Here is a 24,582-nt window from a genome sequence, read left to right on the forward strand (position 1 = left end):
AATAATGAGTTCCCATGTCAAATAAAAAACTGACAGAATTTTTTAGATCTTTCATCTTTTGGGGAGAAATTTAGTCTGAAATTTAGGATTTCATCATTTCTTTAAAGCAAAGCCACTAAAACACATTAGCCTGAAGAGGACACACCTGCTTCATTATAGATGCTCTCACACATCTTCTGAGAAAAAAAACTAAGATGGCTTTCTCTCCAGGATTCCTGACTGCTCCTTAGCTTTGAGTTCTTCTAGCTTCTTCTTATAGCGGTTCATGAAGTAATCATCTGGTTCAATCCCTGCGTTCTTCAAATTTTCCATGACCTTTTCCAGTCTGAGTACTGATCGGGCCCCCTCAATCTTTCTTGTGCTCAGGTACAGAGTGAACTCCTGGAAATCCAGGAGCTTACAGGTGTCCACAGAGCAGATATTCCTGATACCACTAGTTCTATCCAAATGAGGAAAAAACACCAGTCCTGATAACTTCTCCAGGTCCTGAAGGCTCACTTGGAATTCACTTAACTGCGGTTGGAAGCCAATGGCATCATTGGGCACCACAAAGGCCCCTAGCGCCAGCGGTTCAGTAGACACTGGGCTTCTGCGGGCCAGGATCACCTTATAGAGGTGTGAGGGGACGGCCACGTTGTCCTCACCGATCACCTAAAAACAAAGCAGCCACATTAGCAGTTCCCAAATTTCTCCTGAAAAGATTTTCAACACATTTCTGCAAAGGCATTTATAAGTTACCCCACCAATGAATCTAAATTCAAGGTTTACAGAGAAGATGAGCATCTAACAGGTAGATTCTGATCACATTCTTTAAAACAATGCCACCCCAAAGAGCAGAGGTCCCATCCTCTGCTCTGTTTGTAGGACAAAGGGCAAAGGAATGCCCTGGGTTTTTAACAGGCAAGAAAAGCTGTGATTTTCTCATCATCACATAATCAGAACTTCTGGTGCTCTAAACATTCAAAGGTCAAAACTGCCAGCTTGGTAACTCCCAGCTCGAGAAATAAAAATATGGCCTTAGTTTATCAAACTCACTAGGGAGCTAAACAAATAGCTCTCAGAAAAGCAGCCAGACACTACACTGGTATTAAGAGCTCCAGTTTCGCCTAGACTGTGGCTCATTTTTGAAATTAAATTAAGTAAATGTAAATGCTGCTTACTTAGAGTTTTGCACACTCTTGGGCCTATTATCAAACATAGAACTTTGAATGTGTCCGCAAACCAAACACTCTGGAAAGGATCCATACAATAGAGAAGCCAGGGTCAGGCCTGCACACAACTTGCCTGTGTAGGTCAGCTCTAATAATGAAATAACATTATTATGGAACCTTTTCAAATTTCCTTCCAATTGGCTTTTAAGCCGTATCTGTTTTCTGAAAAAGGAAAACTGAACATTCATTTCCTTAATGGTCTCCCAATAAAATGATACAATCCAACTACAATATGCATGTGTACTACTACCCCTCCGGGGCCCTTCCTGGGTCCGAATGGGCATTTGCTCCTGCTCAAACGTGCCTGCTGCCGGAGGCCATGCTGGGAGCCCAGATAAGGCAGAGGGATGAGAGCTGCAAGGATTCTTTCCTGCTTTTCTCCAGCTTCTACCTACATGGCACACAGCCTAAGAATGCCATGGCTATCTGCTGTCTGGCACGCACGGAGGTTCCACTGCCAAGACCAACTGCGGGCCTGCAGAGAAGCCCCATCTACAGGGCTGATTTCTGTAACTACTATCTCTCAAGTTAGTGAAGGGCTCACTTGAGAGTAAAGTTTATGAAAGTACACAATCTATAAGCACAAAACCCTACAGCCCTCCAACAAGTCATTTATGCAGCTGGGAAAAAGAACGTACTCTCTTCAAGGCAAAAAACACTGAAGGTAAACTCTACGGAGGTCCACAATTAGCCCACAGATCACCAACAGAGGTTAATGCAACAATGCAACTCAGAGGGGCTATGGCTGGCACTGCTGGAAACACAGAAAGGAGCAAGCTTTACAGTGAATGCCCTAGTGTCTGTTCTCAGGAAGCTTCCCACCTAGAGGAGTCAACCCCCACTGCTTTCACGGGAGGCAGAATGTGGTCAGATGCCAATACAGAGCACAAGACAGCACTAAGGGAAGCGAGGGACCAGAACTGAGGGCACAGATGCAGCTGAGCCATAGTTCACAAGGGGGGTAGAAGTTTAAATGGGCTTCCAAGGTTAGCTGGGGCGCCAACAGTTAAGCAAATCCTTGATGCCACCTGGTGGACATCCTCCATCACTGCAGCACAACCTCAGACTCCAAGTATGAGGAGCCTTCCAGACCATTCACTTGATTTTCTCTCCTTGTGGACTGTGTCTACAAACAAATAAAAATTTCAAGAATAATTAATTGGTCGTGCCCATCTGCTGCCAACCAGGGCTTCTAATCAGAGTCATTAAACTCCAGCCAATAAAAATAAATCATTTCTATTGCGGGTTTTAAAAACCCACACAATAGCTAGAGAATGTCCATTACTACTTTTAAGAATCCTCATGGGACACAAAAATTCCTACTAAGAACCATAAGGTAGGATCATTTCACCCATGACCTTCTCAAAATACTTCAACAAGGAGGAGCAAAATACTACCCCTAAAAATAAAGAGAAAAATGAAAACTTAGCCACTATCTTCTGATTCAGTCTGCTTTGTTCTTAGGAAGTAAACATCTGTAATCTGTTTAAAATAGGAACCAGCAACATTTGGAAATTCAGAAAATCCACTCTTTTTTTCCTTGAATTTAAGACTTTAAAAAAAAATCCTAATTTTCGAGCTATCATTGTAGACAATTCACCCCACATAATAAAATTCTCCCAATTCTGGGAAAACTAGAAGTCTTTCATAAAATGTTTCTAGAAACTGCTAGGGACTGGAACCCCAGGACTTCGTCAAGTCCTGGCTTTGCCACAAGGCTGCAAGTCATGTTCACTGATATCTTCCTTCTTCATTCATAAAATAGGTAATAACTACCTTCCATGCTACCTATCTCACAAAATAGTTATGAAGATACAAAGACACTTTAGTTTCAAAAAAAAAAAAAAGGTTTTAAAATCCGCAAGACCTATGCAAAAAGCAATTTTTGTAGTGGATGTCATTCAAAGGATAGGATGTAATTGCATTTGGTACAAAAGATGGTTCTGCTGAGGGACAGTGGGGAAACACAGGGTCAAGCAAGATTAGACCAGTTAAAGGTGGACAACAGGGTTTCAAGAGGAAGCAGGATGGACACAAATGACATCCTCAACAAAAGACTTGGGGGCTGAACATGAACCAAGTCTTCAGTATCAGTAAATCAGCAACGATCCTTGTTAATAGAAGATGTAGATGTAAAAATACTTTACAGAGGAAATCCTCACTGCTGTTAAATTACCAAAAAGCATGGAACTCTTATCAAGATGGTAACAAAAACTGGAAATCAACCAGGTGTAACTAGTAAACACAATATATAGAAGAGCCATAAAGCTGGCACGCACTCACCACCTAGAGTTAGTCTGCATACCTGCTGGCCTGAGGTTTCCTTCCGCCCAAGAGACAGAAATGACACTTTGCCCTCCCCCGCCCCAGCTCCACACACACAGAACTGGGCCTTCACACTGACTCAGTGCCAGAAGAGCCTGGCAACAAACGATATTCAGGCTAGGTCTGCCATTTGTCCAGTCCTATACATACAGCAACTGTGACATAAATAAAATTAAGCAGCAGCACAAGGAAAATATATGTACCTGCTAGAATCAGATAGATATATTTGGTTACATTTCCTTGGTAGGACAAAAAAAGAAAATCCAAAAATAAAACTGTTGGACACATCAAGAGACCAAGCCCTTAAAAAGTCAAGCCAATCAAGTGCAAGAAAGAAACCACGACAGTGTGATAAATAGGGACTCCATACCTGGGAGGACAGAGGAACAAGGGAAGAAGGGAGTGGGAACATGTGGGAAAGTCAGCAGGCAGGTGGCCAGCCCTTAGGTGGCACGTCAAGCCTCTAGAGGAGCTTGTGCAGCAGCAGAGACCCAGGGAGACCGTGCCACTCACACTGGGCGCCCGCTCTGCGTAAGGAGGCTGGAGACCGACTGCCAAGTCACAGGACAACAAGCACCACCTTCCCAGACTGTCGATTCTACTTGGAGATGTAGGGTGGGAGTAAGGAGATACTTAGCCAGTAAAATCATTTATTTTTGAATTAAAACAGATACGGAAATTAACAAAAGCTCTGCCTAAAGAGAAAACAGGAGATTTAAAAAAAGAAATGACTCCCAGATCACTTCGGGTGATGCCTCAAGATTCCTGGAGGCATGTTTTTTAATTTCCTTCCCCTCTAGGAACTGGTTTGGAATTAGTTTGGAAAGTAATGCTGTAGAATGAAAACAATGTTAATGTTAAGTACTTCTAACATTACCACCACCACCACCACCACCGAGTTGAAAAATTTGAAGCTCACTTTCTTGTCAGGTCAATTATAATGTTTCAGGCCAGAATCTTCAGGTATGTTTCACTTGTCTGGAATCAATCTCTTCTTGAAACAGGCACATCAGAGAAAGCACATGGATGACCTCAGCTATAATAAAGGGGGTGATTCTGATTAGAGCTGTCAGATGACTCACTTCTGATAAAATCACTGCTACTAATCTTCCCCTGGGCTCACATTCACTCAAGTCCTATGATGCTGCGATTCTTTCCTGCATATTCTAACAGACATTTCTGCCTGGCTATAAGGGATCCTCTTCTTGGCCCATTTTCTGTTCTTATTTTTGCATGCTAGCAGATATCACTTGCAAGTGTTCTCCATCCTCACCAACTTCTACCTCCTGGCCTTAAGCTGCTGTATGGGAAGAGCACAGCAACCCCTTTACTGTAGACTTTTGAGAGTTCTGAAGAACAATGCTATAGAATGAGTGGCGGTTCTCATACAAATAGAGCCTTGTTTATATCTCCCCCTTGACAATGACTAGCTACGTGAGTTGGACTGGACCCCTTTAAACCTCAATTTCCTTTCCTATAAAAGAAATTTTCCAAGTTTATGCGTATGTATGTGTGTGTACACATATGTATAAAATGTTTGGCCCAACTAAATTCTTAAAATGGCAAACTGAAACAATTTTTCCAATTTAATTTACCAAAGGATCATATTTCGCTTTTATGCTAACAGATACACTACAGATTTTTAACTTTAAAATTCCACCTGAAATCATTTTATCTGAAAAAATAATGTCACATCTAACAAAAGCTGCATTACTACAGAGAAGCTGTTAGTGAAAAATATAAATATAAAAAAGTAAATCACTTTGATACAATTCTTAAAAAAAATAAAAACCAGTATCTCTCTACAGGGAGATACATTCCTATCAACATTCCCCTTTGCATACACACACACATAACACATGCGCACAGGTAAGTGCTTTCTTTATGACCAGGGTCTATAAATCTCAAAAAAACAGAAAGGAACAATGAAGATAAAGAAAACACAGGGAGCCACTAAAGGCAATAGAATTTGTATACTATGTTCTTTGGGGCTCTCTCCACCCACTATAAAAGGCTAAAAATAAATGTGGTGAACACACATGACAAGCCAACAGCAGACCGAGCACTCAAGAATCAATTTGTCATCCAGAACCTGGTTTCTAAATACCAATTCCCATTAAAAGGAACGAGGGCTCCTTGGAGAGATGGCTGATCCCAGAGTCTGGTCAAGATGAGCCTAGAATATCCTGTTATGCCAGAAAGTAGAAGTGCTAAGAACACGATGAGGGTGTGTCAAAGCACATGGGAGATAGCCTGAAGGGGCTCCCACTGGCCAAATCGAAGACAATTTGAGAATCAAAATGAATACACAGCAGATTGATTAAACTCATTGAATAAAATAAGAACCCATCAGTTCATACTGATATAATAAGAAGGAAAAGCTCTTTTTTACAGTAGAATGTCAATTACTAAAAGCAGAAGAAATAAGAATTAGAAGATCCTTATTCGGCAACAATTATAGTAATAACTGATTCAGGCCAGAATCTTCAGTGGCTGCTAAAACTAGCAGTTGACAATTTGAAGAGGAAAAGAATACTTACACGGTCTCAAAGGACTTCCACAGTGGATTAATTTCAAAGGGGAAACGATAACTTAGCAGTGAAGAAATCTAGAGGACACCACCTTTATCAAGTGATCTAAGTTAGTATCACCAGTAACAGAACAACCTGACAGCATATGCATGCTGATGTGATGCACCGAGGGGCACACAAGCTCACCTCTGAGGTGTTCTGCCAGAAACATAACTGAATCTAATCAAACAAGAGACAAACCCAATTTGAAGAACATACTATAAAACAAATGGCCTATATTCAACAATGTCAACATCATTAAAGACAAAAAGGCTGAGGAACTAACCGCTTGAGATTAAAGACGACTAAAGAGACTTGACAGCTAAAATGCAATGCGTGATCTTGGACATCATTCCAAATCTGGGGGGAAAAACTGCATGAAGAACATTACTGGAGCAAATGGCAAAATGTGAATATGGACTGTACTCCAGATATTCTTTTATGTTGAATTTCATGAACTTGACAACTAAACGGTGGTTATGTGAGAGAACGGAGTATTTAGGGGAAAAGGGACAAGATATCTGCAACGAATGCTTGAATGGTTGAGAAAGTACTAAGAACGAGGGGTATGCATAGAGAAGAGGGGGCAAGTGGTGCAGAACGCTAACGACTAGTGAATCTAGGTGAAACATGTTAGGGGGGTTCTCTACTCTTACAACCTTTCTACAAATCTGAAATTATTTCAAAGTGAAATGTTAAAAAGTATCAACTTGCTTTGCCAAGGATGTGCAAAAAACTAACGAATAAAGATTAAAGGAGGTTTCCAGTTCAAGATGGCAACCTGGGTCAAGGCTTCTGCTCCTCTCTTCCCCCAATTTAAAAAATACACATATAGACACAAAATGGCAGCAAACAGGTCTGACACAGAACTGTCCCATGCAAGTGAGGAGAATGGCAGAGTCGTGTATTACTGGACTAAGAAGTGCCATGAATTTCTGGAAGACAGAGGAGCTGACAAGTTAGATAAAACAAAGAGGAAGGAGTCAAAGCTTGGATTTTCACAGCCCCTTATGCGTGCTCCAGTAAGTAAAGGGTGTCAAAATCAAGGTGTGAGACTGATGAATACATCTACAGAATTACTGTGCAACCAACAAAAGCAGCAGACCTGTCTTGCTTCCAGGATGAAGATAGAAAAATATTCTCTAAAGGGATGATTCTCAAACCTTACAGTGCACGTAAAACTGCCCGGGAGAGCCAGATTCCTGGGTCCCACTGCCAGAGTTTTAGGACATTTTCAGACAAGCAAGTTTACCATCCAATGACCCTTCCAGAAAGAATCTGAGGATGTGGGGCGCCTGGGTGGCTCAGTCCTTAAGCATCTGCCTTCAGCTCTGGTCATGATCCCAGGGTCCTGGGATCGAGCCCCACATCGGGCTCCTTGCTCAGCGGGGGGCCTGCTTCTCCCTCTCCCACTCCCCCTGCTTGTGTTCCCTATCTCGCTGTCTCTAATAAATAAAATTAAAAAAAAAAAAAAAGATTCTGAGGATGTATTCCAACAAAACAAAACAAAACAAGGAATCCAAAAAGGGGGAAGAGGGAGCCCAAGATGAAAGGGACCTAAGCCAGGAGTGTACTGAAAAGAAAGATGTGTAGCTGACTTAAAACTACAACAGCTTATGGTGGTTGCCAATGGTCAGTTCATCATTCCCTCAACATTCCACTCATCCTTTCCTCCTTGAAATGCTTTCTTCACTTGGCTCCTGGGACACCATTCTCCCCGGATTTTTCTTCTGCCTCAAAAATTGTTCCTTTTGTTTCCTTTGCTGGACCCTCTTCTTCTTGACTTCCGAATGTCTGAGCCCCCCAGGGTTCAGACCGCAGATCTGCTCTCTCCTGTCTATGCTCACTTACACGATCCCATCATAACTTTAAATATCACCTGGTGTGCTGACCACTCCCAAGCAGATCGCCACTTCAACCTCTCCTCTCTGACAACCAAACTCAGAGCCTGCCCTGGACATCAAATAATCTCCCATTCCCACAGCCAAAATCACTCCTGATTTCCAGCCTCCACGCCTGCTCCTCTCTGGTCTTCTTGATCTCAGACTGAAAGCCTATGTGTTATCCTGACTCTCTCCCTCTTAGTCTACAACTTACCCCATTAGAAAGTACCATCAGTTCTACTGCAAGGCACATTCTAAATCAGAGCATTTCTCACCATTTCTACCACCACCCCTCTAGTCAAGCCATTATTACTTCTCACTTAGACTACTCCATCAGCCTCTTAAGTGGTCCGGCTATTCTATTCCTCACAGAGAGCAGCCAGACTGGGCTGTGATTGTGCCACTGTCCTGATCAAAAAGCATCACAGCTCCCTGAATATGATCTGGACTTCTCCCCATGGCCTCCCTCTAACTGCCCTCCTTCTCTTCGGTGCTCTCTCGGCTCTAGTCACACTGGCATTCTTGCAGCTCCTTGAATATACCAAGCTAATCTCACCCCTGTGTCTTTGTACTTGCTGGAAAACTCCTCATAGAGGTTACTCCCTCACTTCACTTAGGTTTCTGCTCAGTCTCACTTCCCCTTAGCAGCCTATCCTGTCTTTCTTTTCCACCCGTGTTTTCTTTTTTTAATATGCATTTTGTTTATTGTGCCTCTCCTCCACTATAACCTGAGCTCCATAGAACATACAGCCTTGTTTACCTGCTGTTATCAGAAATGCCTAGAACAGTGCCAGGTACACAGGAGGAGCTTAATAACTATTTGCTGAATAAAAGGAAGGAAAGAAGGGAGGGTGGGAGAGAAGAAGGGATGGAAGGGAGGAAACGAACGGTTCATATTAGCACAGAAGTCAGAGGGCTCCAAGAATGATGTCTTCAAGAAGAAACTGATTTACCTTTTTAAAAAATAGTATGATAATAAGGTTAAATGGTCTGAAATAGAAAGTGAAAGCATATTATTACAGTTTTTAAAGTAGCAATTATAATACCCTGCCGCCTTTACTTTCCACTTCTCAGATTTTTGTTGTTTGTGGTAATACTTATTTCTCCAGCTGCACAGACTTCATACAGGATTATATCTACTGCTTTACAGATCCAAATGTTCTACTTAAACATTCACAGTACTATACATACTGCTTTTATATTTTCAATAGAGCCAGGATTATAAAACTCAAAGACCAACAAGGGCTAGACAGGAAGTGTAAATGGATGAAATGGGCCAGGTGAAGACTATGATGAATGGAAGAACATGTGCTCCATTGAAGGAGAAAGCTGCTACTCTCAGCTAGTGAATGCACCTAAGGGAATATATGCCAAGTGTTTGAGTCATCTGTTTTTAAGAGAAGCTAATATCTGGATTTTTATGTGAAACCTCCCAATTATGAAAAATTACCAACTAACTCAGAAACAACATACTATGTGAACCAAGTCAAATCATCTATGGGCTGGATGTGCCACAGGAGGCCTCTGTCTTAGATATCTGCTACAGGCAAAGCTCAGACCAAATTATAGCTAGCAAACACAAATGTAAATGCTATAAACCTCAACAATACATAAGTGACAGATCAAAAAGTAAAGGTTTAAGTATATTATATAAAGTTTATGATGTAAAGTTTACCAATAGAAGAACTAAAACTAACGTGAATAACAGATAATGGAAAAATATGTCAACTACAGAAATTTAATATATTTCATGTGAAAGCATCAACAGAGACTGTTAAAATGGGCAAATCAAAATTAAGAAATAGAGTTTAGTACCCATTACTCTCAGATAGAGAGATAACTAGCAGAAGAACTAGGAAACTGGACCGTGGGACTGGGACCAGGAGGTGACTAGCCCTCTCATACCTTATATTATTTGAATTTCATTATGATGTCATATACTTTAAGGTTTAAGGTTTAACATTTCTGTTACTATGCACATAGAGTTCCATAACAACAAATTTTTAAAGTTTAAATTCAAGGCTCATTAAAAGACTGGCAATTAGGGCACCTGGATGACTCTGTCAGTTAAACGTCTGTCTTCGACCCAGGTCATGATCCCGGGGTTCTGAGATCAAGTCCCGCATCGGACTCACCGCTCAGCAAGGAGTCTGCTTCTCCCTCTCCCTCTGTCCCTTCCCCCTGCTCATGCTCTCTCAAATAAAATCTTTAAAAAAAAAAGACTGGCAATTAAAGTGGCACCTGGGTGGCTCAGTCAGTTAAGCATCAAACTCTTGGTTTCAGCTCAGGTCATGATATTGGGATCCTGTGATGGGAGCCCCACATGGGGTTCCATGCTCAGCATGGAGTCGGCTTAACCCACTACCTCTGCTCCTCCCCCTGCTCACATGCTCTCTTTCTCTCGCTCTCTTTCTCAAATAAATAAAATCTTTAAAAAAAATAAAAAGACTGGCAATTATGGCGTCAAAGACATGGGCGGGGGCGGGGGGAAACAAAAGCACCAAGATTCTTTTTTTTTTTTTTTTTTAAAGATTTTATTTATTTATTTATTTTTGACAGAGAGAGACATAGCGAGAGCAGGAACACAAGCAGGGGGAGTGGGAGAGGGAGAAGCAGGCTCCCTGCAGAGCAGGTAGCCCGATGTGGGACTCGATCCCAGGACCCTGGGATCATGACCTGAGCCGAAGGCAGACGCTTAACGACTGAGCCACCCAGGCGCCCAAAAGCACCAAGATTCTGTGTTTAATATAAGTATCTACCTTCAAACTTCTAACATAATATATGATTAATGAAGAATAGATTCAAAGGCTTTAAAATTAATAGAAAGGCATCTGCTATCTAAGGTTCTGTGGAAGAGAAATGAAAAAAAAGAATCTAAGAAATTCTTCCCTACTAAAAACTTTCTTACTAATTCCAGTACCCTACCCCATGCTTTGACTAAAGAACACATGTCAAATTAATAACCTGGGGTGCCTGGGTGGCTTAGTCACTTAAGCGTCTGCCTTCGGCCCAGGTGATGATCTCCAGATCCTGGGATGGAGCCCCATGTCAGGAATCCCTGCTCAGCAGGGAGTCTGCTTCTCTCTCTCTCTCTCCTTCTGCCCCTCCTCCCTGCTCATTCTCGTTCTCTCAAATAAATAAAATCTTAAAAAAAATAAGAACCTTTTATAATTTAGTCTAAATGTACTGTATCTTTCAGATATTATTTGAAATGCTTCATATGACTATGGACATTTCCTGATTTCAGTACAAATGAAGTTTCCTTTTCTGTTCATTTGGTATTACTCATTTCTGATGCTTCTGAGGATGAGAAAAGCAAAAATGTATACTTTGAAATGATTTCTGGACTCCAGACAGACTGACACTAACAGAAGTGGAGGCAGAGAAAGTCACTGGAGGCCTCTGCTACACTGCAGGTGTTCAGAGCTTCAGCAAAATCTGAGTAAAAGTTATTAAGAAAGAGAACTGATAACAGTTGTTGACTCAGAAATTAGGAGCGATGACTTGCGGATGTGAAATCCAGGAAAGAAGGGAGAAAGTAATCAAGAGTGTAGTTTAAGGCATGTTATTTACAATTCTGTATACATTCCTCCTCCCACATGACAGGCACTGGAAGATTTGCTGGATTCAAGATTGGCCAGTGAGCATGCATCAGTCCTATGAATTACTATGGACATGGGAAACTAAAAGTATAGGTTCAGAGGCCCAGAATGTGAAAATAAAGACCCTAAGACCAATAAAGCTTTCACATAAAAACCAAAAACAAGATTATTATTCAGAGTCTACCCTTCAGGAAGCTGATCTTGACTGCCCTCCCACATTTCATCACCATGACACTAATTCGGGTGAGGAGAGCTGACAGGTCTCTTTAGAAACTCTTTAAGGCTTGAATAGCAGTCACTGATAAGCTATTTAGGAGAAGCAAGGTAAGTCTTCTCTGTGTTTTATATATTCCAGTGTAATGAAGAATACTGCTATAGAAAAGATATATTAAAATACATGTACATATGTATGTTTCATTCTCAATTAATTTCAAATATAGAACTTACAATATTAGCATAAAGAACACGTGTGCACTTCACAGATTCATCAACTGTTAACATTTTGCCTGATTTGCTTTATTATTCTTTCTTCCTCTGTATTTTTCTTTTCCCTAAACCCTTTGTGTCCTTGTCAGTTGGCTGTTTTTGCAAGTAAAGCCGATAGAGTTTTATTAAGCGAAGAGACAGAAAAAGCTCTCAAGAGTGCGAGGGGTCCCGACAGGGTTGCCTTCCCTAAACCCTTTGAAAGTAAGTCATAGACACATCCTCCAGGATGTATTTCCTATGAGCAAAGACATCCGCTTATATAATTAGTATAATTAACAAAATCAGGAAATCTACAGACCTCAAATGTTGCCAACTGCCCTAATAATGTCCTTTTTAGTAACGTTTCTATTCTGACTTAGGATTTTGTTTTCAGGACTCTTTAGTCTCCATTAATCTGGAATAGTTTCTCAGCCTTTGTCTTTTATGACACTAACATGCTGGAAGAGTACAAGGCAGCTGTTCACAGAATGACCTTCGGTGGGGTTTGCTTGCTATTTCCGCATGGTAAGATTCCCTGCTGTGCTTTCTGGCAGAAATCTCACAGAAGTGATCCTGTATTCTCAGTGCATCACATCGGAAGTACAGTGTATCAGTAATCCCATTACTGACAATATTAACATTAACCCTGATCACTTGGTTAAGGGAAAGTTTCTCCACTGTACAGTTACCACTTCTTGCTTTGTTATTAATAAATAATTTGTGGAGAGACTCTTTTAATTATATAAACTTCTTCTTTCCCGTAAAACTTTCACTCACTAGTTTTAGCATCCACTGATGATTCTTGTCTGAATCAATTACCATGATGGTTGCAAAATGATTTTTCTAACTCTTTCATTCTTATAAATTAGTTGACATACTACAGTAAGCAGAAGTTCTTCCTTACACTCATGTATTTACTTATGTATTAGAAGTAAGGATTCTTATCCAACTCAGTGGGTCTATAGTCCATTATATTTTGCTATCAAACAGCCCCAGACATGGTAAGTGGAACGCCTGCAAGCTGATGTCTGTCTTTTTGATACGTCCCCGCAATTTTGTACTTTTCCTGCACCAGTCCTGGAACCAGCCACTTCCCCCGCGTGCCAAGTTCTTCCAGTAGGAGATGGTTTTTTAGAAACAAGATCTGGTCTCAAGGTATGCTCACTGCTAACTGCGTATCATTGCTTCTAGGCCCGTTCAGCAGAAAGAGCCGGCAGATACATAATATTCTGTGTTAAGTTATATTTTTAAAAATTATATCCAATTTAAGAAAAGCAATATACTTTCCACTACAGCATTTGGCCAACACATACTTAACAGAAATATCCACCCAAAAAAACTGTTAGTGAAATGCTCTTAATTACTGGTTAATTTTTCCTTTTAAATTTTGTATAAATTTTTCATCTATTACACAGTAAGCTAGTCATATAAATCTTTCAGTTTTATGAAAACAAAGCACACATAAAACTAACTTGATCACTTAAGGTTTAAAAGTCAGTCAGGAGAACATCTTTTCCAACGGTAAGAGTAAAAAGTTAGATTTAACAAAGCTCAAGAATAATTAATATTTAAAAAATAAGAGAACATAAGGAGCTTTAAGCCATTTTTTTCCTTCTAATATAACAAAAAATACTAAAATTAAATTAGCGAATTGATCAGAGGAGAGAAATTAATCTGCTTAAAATACTAACTCCTTTACCACTCCTTCCCTCCCGTGAGAACTCCTGGAATATTCTGAGGGTGTGAGTACCTGTGTGAACACCCTGGCTACTTACACGTCACTGCGCATCTGATCCAGACAGGCTGATAAAAAGCAAATCAAGTGGGACAGAACATACTTAAAGTTTTGGGGTTTTTTTTTTTCCCTAAATCTGTTTCTCAGCTCATTCATTTTTATCACAGACTCTCTTAAGTAATCATATAACCTAACCAGTATTTATTAAATATGTGCTTTATTCCTAGAGCTGAACTAAGTGTTCCCTCCAAATACATCTCTTTGACCTACAGGGAAGTCTTTCAATCCCTCTTTACTCTAGAACGTCTTCCACACTCCACTGGGTTCCCCACCTTGTACAGATCTCACAATATCACTATCAATTCAGCTACCCTCCAGACGCAATCCTCAATCTTCCACATCAACATCAGATGTGTAAGCCCTCACACCACTAATTATACTCTTCTAGTTTAACCTCTTTCCTTCAATCTATAAAGTTCTTAAATACCTTGCATGAAAAAAACCTTCATCTTTTTAAAAAACTCAAGCATCTAAAAAAAAGCTGTTCCTCCCACTTTTCCACTCACTGCCATCTAAACGTGATCCTGAACTTTTCCCTCTTCCTCAGCTAAAAAGTGAATTCATGGTTACACTTTCCTGTATTCCTCTATCATCCTCACTCCAACTGCTTGAGTTGAGCCCTTTGTCTGTTCCCATATGGACCACGGCATTAATGTCCATTTACCTCCTCATCTCTGACTTTTCTTTCAAACACCCCTTCCTCACCTACCTCTATGCACGGTGCTGTCATAATACTCTTAATAAAACCCCAAACAAATCACATCTCCCATGCTTAAAACAAACCTATGACTTCTCACTGTCTAAAAAGCAAAATCCAAGCCTTCATGGAATAGAAAACCCTCTACTATCTGGCCCCTGTTCTGTTGTAGAAATCCTCATCCCCTGTTAGCCACCCATACTCTTTTGTACCCTAAGCTCCAATCTTTATCAATGATACCTGAGTTCCAGAACTATGCTGTCAATCACCAATGTCCTGTGCTTACACTGCTCCAGCTTTTGGAATTCCCATGCTCCCCTCCTGACTCAGTTTACTTTTTTCCCACTTTTAAAAATTTTAATTCCAATATAGTTAACATACAGTGTTACATTAGTTTCAGGTGTACAATATGTGATTCACCGACTCAATTTACTCTTACCCACCTGTCAAGATCTAGCTCAAAAAACACTTCCTCTGTTAAGTCTTCCCAAACCACACCAAAAGAGTTGGTCAGTTCTCTTATGATACCCCTTCATCTATGTATTTATCTCTACTAGCCAGCATATCAGACTTTAATGTGATTAACTGAGAACACTTCTGTCTCCCTTCTTTCTGTTTTTGTTTTATTTTTTTGTCTCCCTTTCTAAACTGTGAGCTCCTTAAAGTCACTGGTTGCTTTTTAATCCATCATGATATACCCTGTGCCTATCATTCCAACAGGTGTTCAATAAATAAAATCAAAAAGTAGAATACAGAATGAAATTACAATCTCATACAAATAATATAAGCCTGAATGTTAAAACATGTCCCTACCTGGTAACTAACTGTTTTCTTTCCATCACTTCCAGTCTGAGGTAAGGTCAACGGTCCAGATACTATCCAAACATCTTCAAACCTCTCCGTCAGTTCTCGACAGTACATTTCCATTCTGAAAAACAAAGCAAAAAAAAGGTGTGATATTCACACAGACATATAGAAAAGAAGGATTTCAAATCCCTAGGAAAGACAGCAGGAATGCTGAATTTGACAAATGAATGTGAACAAGCAAATACTACAAAAAACACTAAGCATATAAGCAATTATCTTCCCAGTTCTTCATTACACAAGAAAACTTAAAAATTACATGCACTTATACAAGTATCTACATTTTCCTGTGTGTGCATTCAGTGTACATTTTAGAACTGATTTGTTTTGTCTTCTCCCTTATCTTTCTATGTTGTAGCTCTCAATCTTTTCTGAAGAGTTATATATCATTTCAACAAGCTGATACACCTTATTTATTTAACCATTCCTATTGTGGGGCAATTCGGTTTATCCTAACATTTCTTACATAATGCAACATCCCTTAGGATAAATTTTAAGGGCCAGAATTACTTTACTGAATATATATTTTAATAACACTTGATCATATGTAAAAGTAATATTTTAATGGTATTGTACCAATTTACTATATAAACTCCAAAATATGACACCACAGTTTCACAGCAATCTTTGCAACACTGGGATTTATCAATTAAAAATGGTTTTGCTAATTTACTGGATAAAAATGGCAAGTAGGTTTAATATGCACTTTCTTATACTGCAGTTGGGAGAGATAACAATGCATGTCATCATCCCTCAGCTTCCTTATCTAAAAAGTAAAATCAGCAGTATTATACCTCAGAGCATATATGCCTAATTATCAGGTAAATTATCCTCCCAAAAATATATCCCTTGGGAAAGGAAAATGTTAAATGCTTCCACAGGTATGCAACCAGCCAAAATAAAAAGGAAACTCCATAAGACAAATCAAATATCCCAGATCTTCAACAAATCATCTGCAAGGCTAAAAAAAAAAAAGGAAACCTACAGATTAAAAGAGTATTAAAAGAACATATCTATATGTGGACCTTGTTCGAATTCTGATTCAAAGCAATCAACCATAAATAAAAAATTAAGGACAATCAGAGAAATCTGAACAAATTGGCAATAAGGAATTACTACTCAATTTTTTAGGGGCAATAATCGTGCTCTGCTTCAATTTTTAAAAAATCCTTATCTTCTGGGGCGCCTGGGTGGCTCAGTCATTAAGCGTCTGCCTTCAGCTCAGGTTATGATCCCGGAGTCCTGGGATCGAGCCCCGCATCGGGCTCCCTGCTCCGCGGGAGGTCTGCTTCTCCCTCTCCCACTCCCACTCCCCCTGCTTGTTCCTGCTCTCGCTATCTCTCTCTCTGTTAAATAAATAAATAAAATCTTTAAAAAAAAAAAAAATCCTTATCTTCTAAAAATACATATTAAAACATGTATAGATAAAACAATATAGCTGTCACCTGCTTAAAATGAGTGGGGGAAGGGAGGGTACATAGACAAAAAAATGGAGCCATGACTGATAATTATTCAAGTCTTAAGTGTGGGGTACTCTCTTAATGTATTTTAAACCATAAGGTACCGTTTGAGGAAAATGCAATAGCCTGAAACAACCTCAATCAGTGCTAGTTTTAGATGCTTAAAGAGATCCCCTGACAGAACTGGTTAGAAGTATCAAAAACCTGTAAAAAGCCCAGTGATTTTATTGTTAGGTTCTATCAAAAACTTTTTTATAAAAGCTCAGGAACTCTTGAAATACAAGTAGAAAAAAATATAGTGCTCTCTGGACATACTAAAAAACCTCTCACTGCCTCAGTAATAGTATTTTGAGTAGTTTCTTCCCAAACTTGATTTCTGACCAGTGGCAAATATGATCAAAATGGCTGGCTGTTTTGAAGTCCGTACTCCCACAGACAACCGTACTCCCGGCATACAGCAAAGACAACTAGTCCGAAGTACTTACCTTCAGTAGTGCTAGCTTTTGCTAAACAAAGAGAAACAGTTGATGGGTGCACTAGTATGTTCTCCTGGCACATCATTCATCTCCCACAGAATCACATTTTAAAACTCTCACCCCTCACCTGTTCCAATATCCAGCATTATTATCAAAATTCTGAGGCACAATATTAGAAAGGTAAAAGGTTTCAGCCATGGCTTTCTGTGAAAAGAAATAAAAATATTAATTTGCAATGAAATGCCTTCCCCTTTAAGATTTTACAAAGAGACACTGAAAGCCAGTTCCTTCTATGTTAGCTCGAGGCAATTACAGTGACTACGTGTTTAAATAAATGAAAGCCATAGCTATTCCAGGTCAGAAAGCTCAATAATGATTATTCATAAAAGGGGTATAACAAAATAAGTAGTTTGGTGTGCTAGCTTTCTTTGTACTTCCTAAAATTCAAACCAGTAACGTAGACTCTAAGAGCAAAGTTTCCAATATAAAGCTAAAGGATAAATTCTGGTGTTCAGCCTCTGACAAAGAGTTTCTCCATAAAGGTCAACTTTCAGAAATTTTATTTAAGGAATACAACACAAACATATTAGTTCAAAAGCGGCAGGGAAGAATTCCTTTTCTTCTGAATTTCTGGCCACTAGGTGTTCATTCGTTTCACACTCCTGCAAGGCTGTCGTTATTATTTCCTTCCACTGACCTGTATTAATCGCCAATGCCATCAATAACTTTCTCTTCAAGCAGGGGTTCTCAACCTTGAATGCACACTGGAATAACCCAGGAGCTTTAAAAAATATTGGTGCCTGGGTTCCACCCTCTAGAGTTTCTGATTTAACTGCTCTGGATCTGGGCATCAGGATTTTTTAAAACACCCCTAGGTGATTATAATGAGTATCTAAGGTTAAAAACAACTATCTTAATGACAATAATCACCAACAGTTGATGCAATAAATGTCATAAAAGACATTTCTCTCCTTTTTTGGCAGAGAACTTGTCCTAAAGTAAAGGAGACTAGAAAGACATGACAACTAAGTGTAATACGTGATTCATGACTGAACACTGGATCAAAAAAAGCTGTAAAGAACACAACTGGAACAATTTGGCAAATCTGAATATGAACTGTTAGAGATTACTGTATAAATATTCAAAAATACATATACACACACTTCTTGGTATGATACTCTTGTCATATATACAAATATCCTCATTCTTAGATGATACAACATCCTGAGTAATCCTGAACAACACTGAACACGGAGCCTGCTTAAGATTCCTTCTGTCCCTCTGCCCTTCCCCGCTCTCTAAAAAAAAAAGTGTTTGCTGTACCATCTTTTCAATTTTTCTACAGGTAAAAATGTTTTTGCTGTACTCTCAACTTTTCTACAGATTTGAAATTTTTCAAAATAAATAAATACATAGACAGACAGATAGTTCGTTCCTAAGAGCTCTCTAGTTCTCTTTTACATAGCATTTAGTTTTACTTTTTCAACCTGTTTAAGAATGTCTCACTATCTGAGCAAACAAAGGAATTAAAGTCAGGAAGGAAAATACAAAATAAGAGTATTAAAGTTCTCAGATGTTAAGGTTTGGCTCCTATACTTTTAATGCGCAAGTCCCATGGTATACAGACTACCAGCCCCACATTCCCATCCCTCCCCAAAAATATGCCTACAGATGAAAACTTGTTATTTCCTGCTGGAGCCATGTGTCCTCTTGACCACCCACTCCCAACATAGTCTTCGTTGAAGGCACTGAAGGTTGGAGGGATGTTGGGATCAGGCTTGAATTTACAATGTTTTCTGTCGGCATCACCTGAAGAAAAACACAAAAAATGGGTAAGTTATCAGTGGACAAAGATCCCTCAAAATTCTCTAAGCAAGGCAAGCTGTTTGCTGCTGGCTAGTATCTCTCTGAGCAGTTAGTACTTAGTGATTGCATGCATGTCTCACGTTCCTGGGATAGTTCAGATACCTCATCTGAATTTAGCAAGGACTAGTCTAGGAAAGAATGCTTTTCATACAGTGTAGCTATCTCATATACTTCTGTTTCTAGCCTTTGAAATTAAAGGCAAAAAAATCCCCTGGATAGTATTTAAGTGAAAACAATGACCAATCAATAGCTGAACTATATAAAAATCTTACCTACTAAATAAACTCTTGCTTTTTAAAAAGACCCTCATGTATCGTATTTTGTGCAACTGTATTTGACAAGTTTATATGTACTGAAATAATGGATATATATAGACACAAAACAATTTGTTCTGGGCAGCCACAGCCTTGGGGAGGGGGAGAGTGTCTCTGATATCTTGCTTGCTGCCTCTTAAGCCACGACAAAACAAACATTTAGGTTATGAGCTCAATCCAGAAATTCCTGAAACAAAATATCTGTGTACCACGTGGGAGAGAAAAAAAATCTCAATTTTTATTTTCACACCTCCAGAATAGTTTGCCACAGTGTACATCAGCAAACCCCAATACTTTATTTTCCACTGTCATTAGGCCAGATCTTGTTAAATTACAAAAATAATAGTGATAAATGGAACATACTCAGACTGCTACTCAATAAAGTTTAAAATGGAGACCAATGAAGGTACCAATTCCAGTGTCATTTCATTCAGCCAGAAAAATTTTAAACGATCAGATCCCAAGACTCAGAATAAATTATCTGATACTGAGCTTTTTAGAACCACTTCATAAAGAAAAAAAATAACAGAAAAATTATTAGTAAGCTTCTCTTATGTGTCATTACCACTGGAATCACCTCCTTACATGCCTGGTTATCTCTGCCTGTGGGAATTTCCGAAGGCCTGGGATAAAGATGCCTTCCTTGAGATGGATGTAAATTTGTTTCTATCAGGTTACGTGGAGGCACTGCCAGTGGAGGACTGTGTTAAACCAAGATCAGGGCTTCAGCACCTGGATCTATACAGGCTCCATGGCTTTGGCCTGTAAGTCTGCATGATAGCCAGTCTGTGGCCTCCCCTTCTCTGGAACAAGCTTTTTATTCTCCTTTTGACCCTTTTCTGCTCAGTGCCAAGACAACCTTCCATACAGTCCCCTACGGTGAGCAGGCAGGTTAGTTCTGGTTCCCCCATGCTCCCCCAGGGTGCAGCCCCCTGGGGTTCCAGGCTAATGTGGGGAGGGTCTCCTGTAAGACAATCTACCCTGGGTGAGCCCTAGGTCTCACCTTCAGTCTCCCTCACCCTACAAAGGTGCGGAATCAAAAGCAATGTGGCTTTGGTTTACCAGATCTGCCCTTACCTCTCTCGATTCTGGCTCTCCCCCAGATATTGGCTTGGCAATTCACCACTATCATGCTCTTTTTTTTTTTTTTAAGTGGTTTTTTTTCCTACATATTTCTTATTGTTTTTAGCAGACAGTCTGCTAATAAGATTTGTTGTTGTTTTTAGGAGTCAGCCTGAGTAATTTAGTCTGTCATTACTGAAAACAGAAGACTCTTAAGACTAAAATCAAGTAAATCACAAGTATACTGCTTCCTGTTTTCAAATAATATTATTTTACCTCCTCAAACTACACATTACAATGTGAAATGCAATATTTTTCTTATATGCTTCTGAAAATGGTAATTTAATAGGATAAAATTAGTAAAGCCGAAATTCCTTACATCTTGGGAAAAGTTTTGTATTTAAAGGAAATTCATTAGGCTTGAAACTAAATCAAGTGAGTTTCTCTTGATGTAAGTTTATAATCAACTCTCAACAGCTATGGTAAAGTTTCCAACTATATCAGTCTCCTTCTAGCAACAAGCAAAGTCCAAGGCTCCTGCTATTCTGCTGGTTGGTTTGACTCTAGAAAGACAAACTCAGTTAAACATCAGCATTTTAATATACATAAACAGAGCACGTAGTGTAAAACAAAGGAGAAATAATGTGTGGGCCTTACAGCAAATTAAAAGGCAAATATTAATAAAACAACTATGACAAAAGGTAATACCTTAACACATAAAGAACTCCCACAAATCAATTCAAAAAACAATATCCCAAATGGAAATGGTAAAAATAACTCAAAGAAAGAATAATTCACAAAATATTAACTTTCATTGGTAACCAATAAATGGAAATTCAGCTATTAAATTGGCAATGTTCATTATGAGTGAAAGACAGGACAAGTAGCTAACAGTGGATAGTGTAAACTAGAATAATCTACACGGAAACCAATTTAACATTAAATATCAAGATCTGGCCATCTTAATTACAGGAATCCACCAAGACATAAAAAAAAAACATTAAAAAACCATGAACAGACTTACATGCTCGCCTACCTCTCCAGTCTCATTTCACATGTTCTCCCTTGCTCTGGCCACTCTGGCCTTCTTTTAGTTCCCTAAAGGAACAAAACTCTTCACATTGGGGCCTTCAAAGATGCAGCTGTGCTTTTCTTTCTGTCTGGAATGCCCTTGTCCACAATCCATGGACCACCCAACTCCTCTGCCTAGGTAACAGCATCTACCCTCCAAGTCACTTTCTTGGAGAAGCCTTGCTAATCAAAATCAGATTCGCCTACATCATTGTTCATCACATTCTTTACTGTTCCTTATTTATACTAACCCAACTTGCAATCATTTTTCCTTCAGAACAGTTATTACCAATAATAATTATATATTCATGATTATTTGTTTGATAGGCCAACCCACCGCCCACGTTAACTCAAAGTGCCAAGAACAAGAGACCATCTGCTCTGGTCCCAAACCTTAGCACGTGCCAGACATATGATGTGGTAGGCACTTTAAAAGTATTTGTGGAGATAATGAACAATTAGTGCTAGTTGTAGCAATATTTAGGACAGAGGACAGAGCCTCCAACTCATATGTCAAGATAATGATCCTCTCAGCCCCTTAGAAAGCTGGGAAGGGTCTGGAGCTCCTTGGCTACCAGGTAGGTCCATTTATCTAAGTGTGTCATACAAACATCATTATTTTCTAAATGTGCTGTAATGTAAAAAAGGTTGAATCAATAATCCTCCTTGTTTTAAATTTGGAAACATCTTTCATCAATGCCTTTACTTCTAACCACCTACCCATTATCTTGCTTTTGGATATATGTTCAAGAACCCATCTAGGCACTCGCTTTGACTGATCATAAGACAAGGCATGATTAGTGTAATGCCTAGTCTCTGTTCCAGTTAAAGGGACTCCAAATTGTTCCAAGAGAGCCTTTTCTGCAGAACCTAAAAATGAAAAGGGAGAGAGGGGGACAAAAATAAAAAATAATTAGGAACTCTTACTAGGAACAAAAAATTATAAGGGAGAGGGGTGAGACTTACAAAGGACTGACTCAAAAATCTAATCAACCAGATCTCATTTTACAATTATTTCCAATGTAGAGAAAAGAGACAGTAGGCTTTGTCTATAATTAGTCACGTAGTTTTAACAAGATAAACTGCAGCTATCTCATTAACTTTTAAAAAAGGACCTGATCTTACTGGTCTTTCACACCAAATGTCCAAATCTCTGCCCCATAAAGTACCGTGTATATAAAAGCAGCAAAGGAAAAACAATCATTACAAGTCACTGATACGATTTAATGGGAAAAAGCCTACTTCCTCATTACATTAAAAGAGTTAATGTGGGGACAAAAACACAGCCTTTTACAAATACTTTAAAAGACTACCATGCATCATTCTGGAACTGAAGCAGAGATGTGCACTGCAGTGAGATAGTGGTAAAACTGGTCTTATTTTTCCTACTGGGAGAAACCAAGCACACATTTAACAAGGAGTCAGTTTCAAAGTAACCCTCTCTTGATCCCTTCTCCAGGTCTTCAACCTACGGGAGTAGTTCTCTTGCTAAATGCCAAGTATCAGAAGGAACAAGTTAAATCAGCATGCCAGGCAAAGTGTAAAAAATGAGCATGAGCTCATTTTCATTGTTAAATATAAGGTACCCCTGGTAGCTTGAGGATTTACATACTTTGGAGAAGGGCTAGCAGGTGTGGAAACTAATAAAGGGAAACCTCAGGAAAATGGACTCTGTTGCTAGAAGGGGAGGCTGGAAGGGGGAGCCATTCAACTCCATGTCAATTACAGGAACACTGTCAATTACAGACCCTGACAGAAGAACTGTCAAGAGGAAAGAATCATCAACTACAGGCCCCCAACAGGGAAAGACGGCCAGTGCAACTTCTACAAGAAGACTATCCCTGCAACTCAGCCAATGAGAAACTCATCACCTGAACTATTGCTTTTCTCCAATAGACTTTTCAAAAACAACCCCTCCCAACTTCCTCCGTCTTCTCCATAAAGTTCCTCTCCTTTGGTAGCTGGACTTGCCTATGGTTTTGCCATAGCTTGCTTGTCCTGGATTGTTAATTCTCTACTCTTCCGAAATAAGCCCACTTTTTTGCTGATAAAATAACCGGACAGATTCGTTTTTAGGGTTAATGCGGGTACTCTTGAACGAAGACAAAATGAGGACAATTAACTAATCTGCTAAAACCGGGTGCTAATTTATTCATTCTTCCACACTTAGTGAGTGTCAATTATGTACCAGGTACTGGACTGTGTATATGGAGAACAAAACATAGTCCGAGCTGTTATGGAGCTAATAATGGAGGTCACAGACATTAAAATATACATGTGATAAATACGAGAAAATGAAGATGGAGAAGCATGCGAAAGAGGCAGGCGAGGCCCCAGGTGGAGCGGGGAGGCCGGACGAGAAGACTAGAAAGGCTGAAAACCCAGGACCCACGGGCTCGGGGCCGGTAAAGGAAGAAAAGCCGAGGGCCGAGGATTACGATTCACGCCGGAGGTAGGAATCCGGCCCAAAAGCTGGGCCAGGAAAGGGAGAGCAGACCTGTGGACTTACCGTCGGGCTCCCTCACCGCCAACGCTGTCTCAGCTCCCTGCCTCCGGAGCAACTGCATGGCCGTGAACCCGCCTCCCGCGGCGCCCACCACAGCTCCAGCCACGAAAACACTCAGAAAGCGCCCGGAGCCTCTAAAGCGGAAAGCAAAACTTTTGGCAGCCATCTTACCCGAAGCGCCTTACCTTTTGGAGTCACGCGTGCGCACACCAGCTCTGACGCCTGAAAGCCAATCGCAACCGCGGGATCGAGATACGCATGCGCAACCTGGAGTCGCGGGGCACTAAGCCTCTCTGAGCTACAGGATGTGCAGGGCGCAGGCGCACACCCTCCCCGCTGAGGGCCTCGGGAGCCCCCTGGTGACAAAACTGGAGGCCCAGGTGAATCCTCCCCTCACCACCACCTTCCCCCCCCC

General features: G+C 40.0%; 1 protein-coding gene across 2 annotated transcripts; it reads right to left on the reverse strand.

Annotated features, from left to right (window-relative positions):
• On the reverse strand, window positions 1-24,363 carry EXOG (exo/endonuclease G). 2 transcript variants are annotated; one of them, XM_021705874.2, is made up of 6 exons: window positions 24,171-24,363; window positions 22,382-22,531; window positions 19,018-19,157; window positions 17,476-17,552; window positions 15,362-15,476; window positions 1-651 (listed from the first exon to the last, which is right to left on the reverse strand). In XM_021705874.2, exons 1-6 carry the CDS (start codon window positions 24,331-24,333, stop codon window positions 190-192), a joined length of 1,107 nt encoding a protein of 368 aa, XP_021561549.1. In that variant the 5' UTR covers window positions 24,334-24,363; the 3' UTR covers window positions 1-189. The 2 variants fall into 2 exon arrangements, with proteins under 2 accessions (XP_021561549.1, XP_021561550.1); XM_021705875.1 differs by lacking the exon at window positions 22,382-22,531 and having other exon boundaries at window positions 24,171-24,342.
• Between the last annotated feature and the right edge of the window lie 219 nt (window positions 24,364-24,582).

The sequence above is a fragment of the Neomonachus schauinslandi genome, chromosome 1 (assembly GCF_002201575.2).
Source record: "Neomonachus schauinslandi chromosome 1, ASM220157v2, whole genome shotgun sequence".
Lineage (NCBI taxonomy): Eukaryota > Metazoa > Chordata > Mammalia > Carnivora > Phocidae > Neomonachus > Neomonachus schauinslandi.

What these genes read in the sequence shown, in the direction of transcription:
- EXOG (XM_021705874.2), bottom strand. Translation starts at nt 24,333, where the DNA reads ATGGCTGCCAAAAGTTTTGCTTTCCGCTTTAGAGGCTCCGGGCGCTTT. An exon ending in GAAATAACAAGTTTTCATCT is followed by an intron (nt 17,553 to 19,017) that starts GTAGGCATATTT and finishes TTCTTTTCACAG; the next exon opens with AAAGCCATGGCTGAAACCTT. An exon ending in AATGCTGGATATTGGAACAG is followed by an intron (nt 15,477 to 17,475) that starts GTGAGGGGTGAG and finishes TTTGTTTTTCAG; the next exon opens with AATGGAAATGTACTGTCGAG.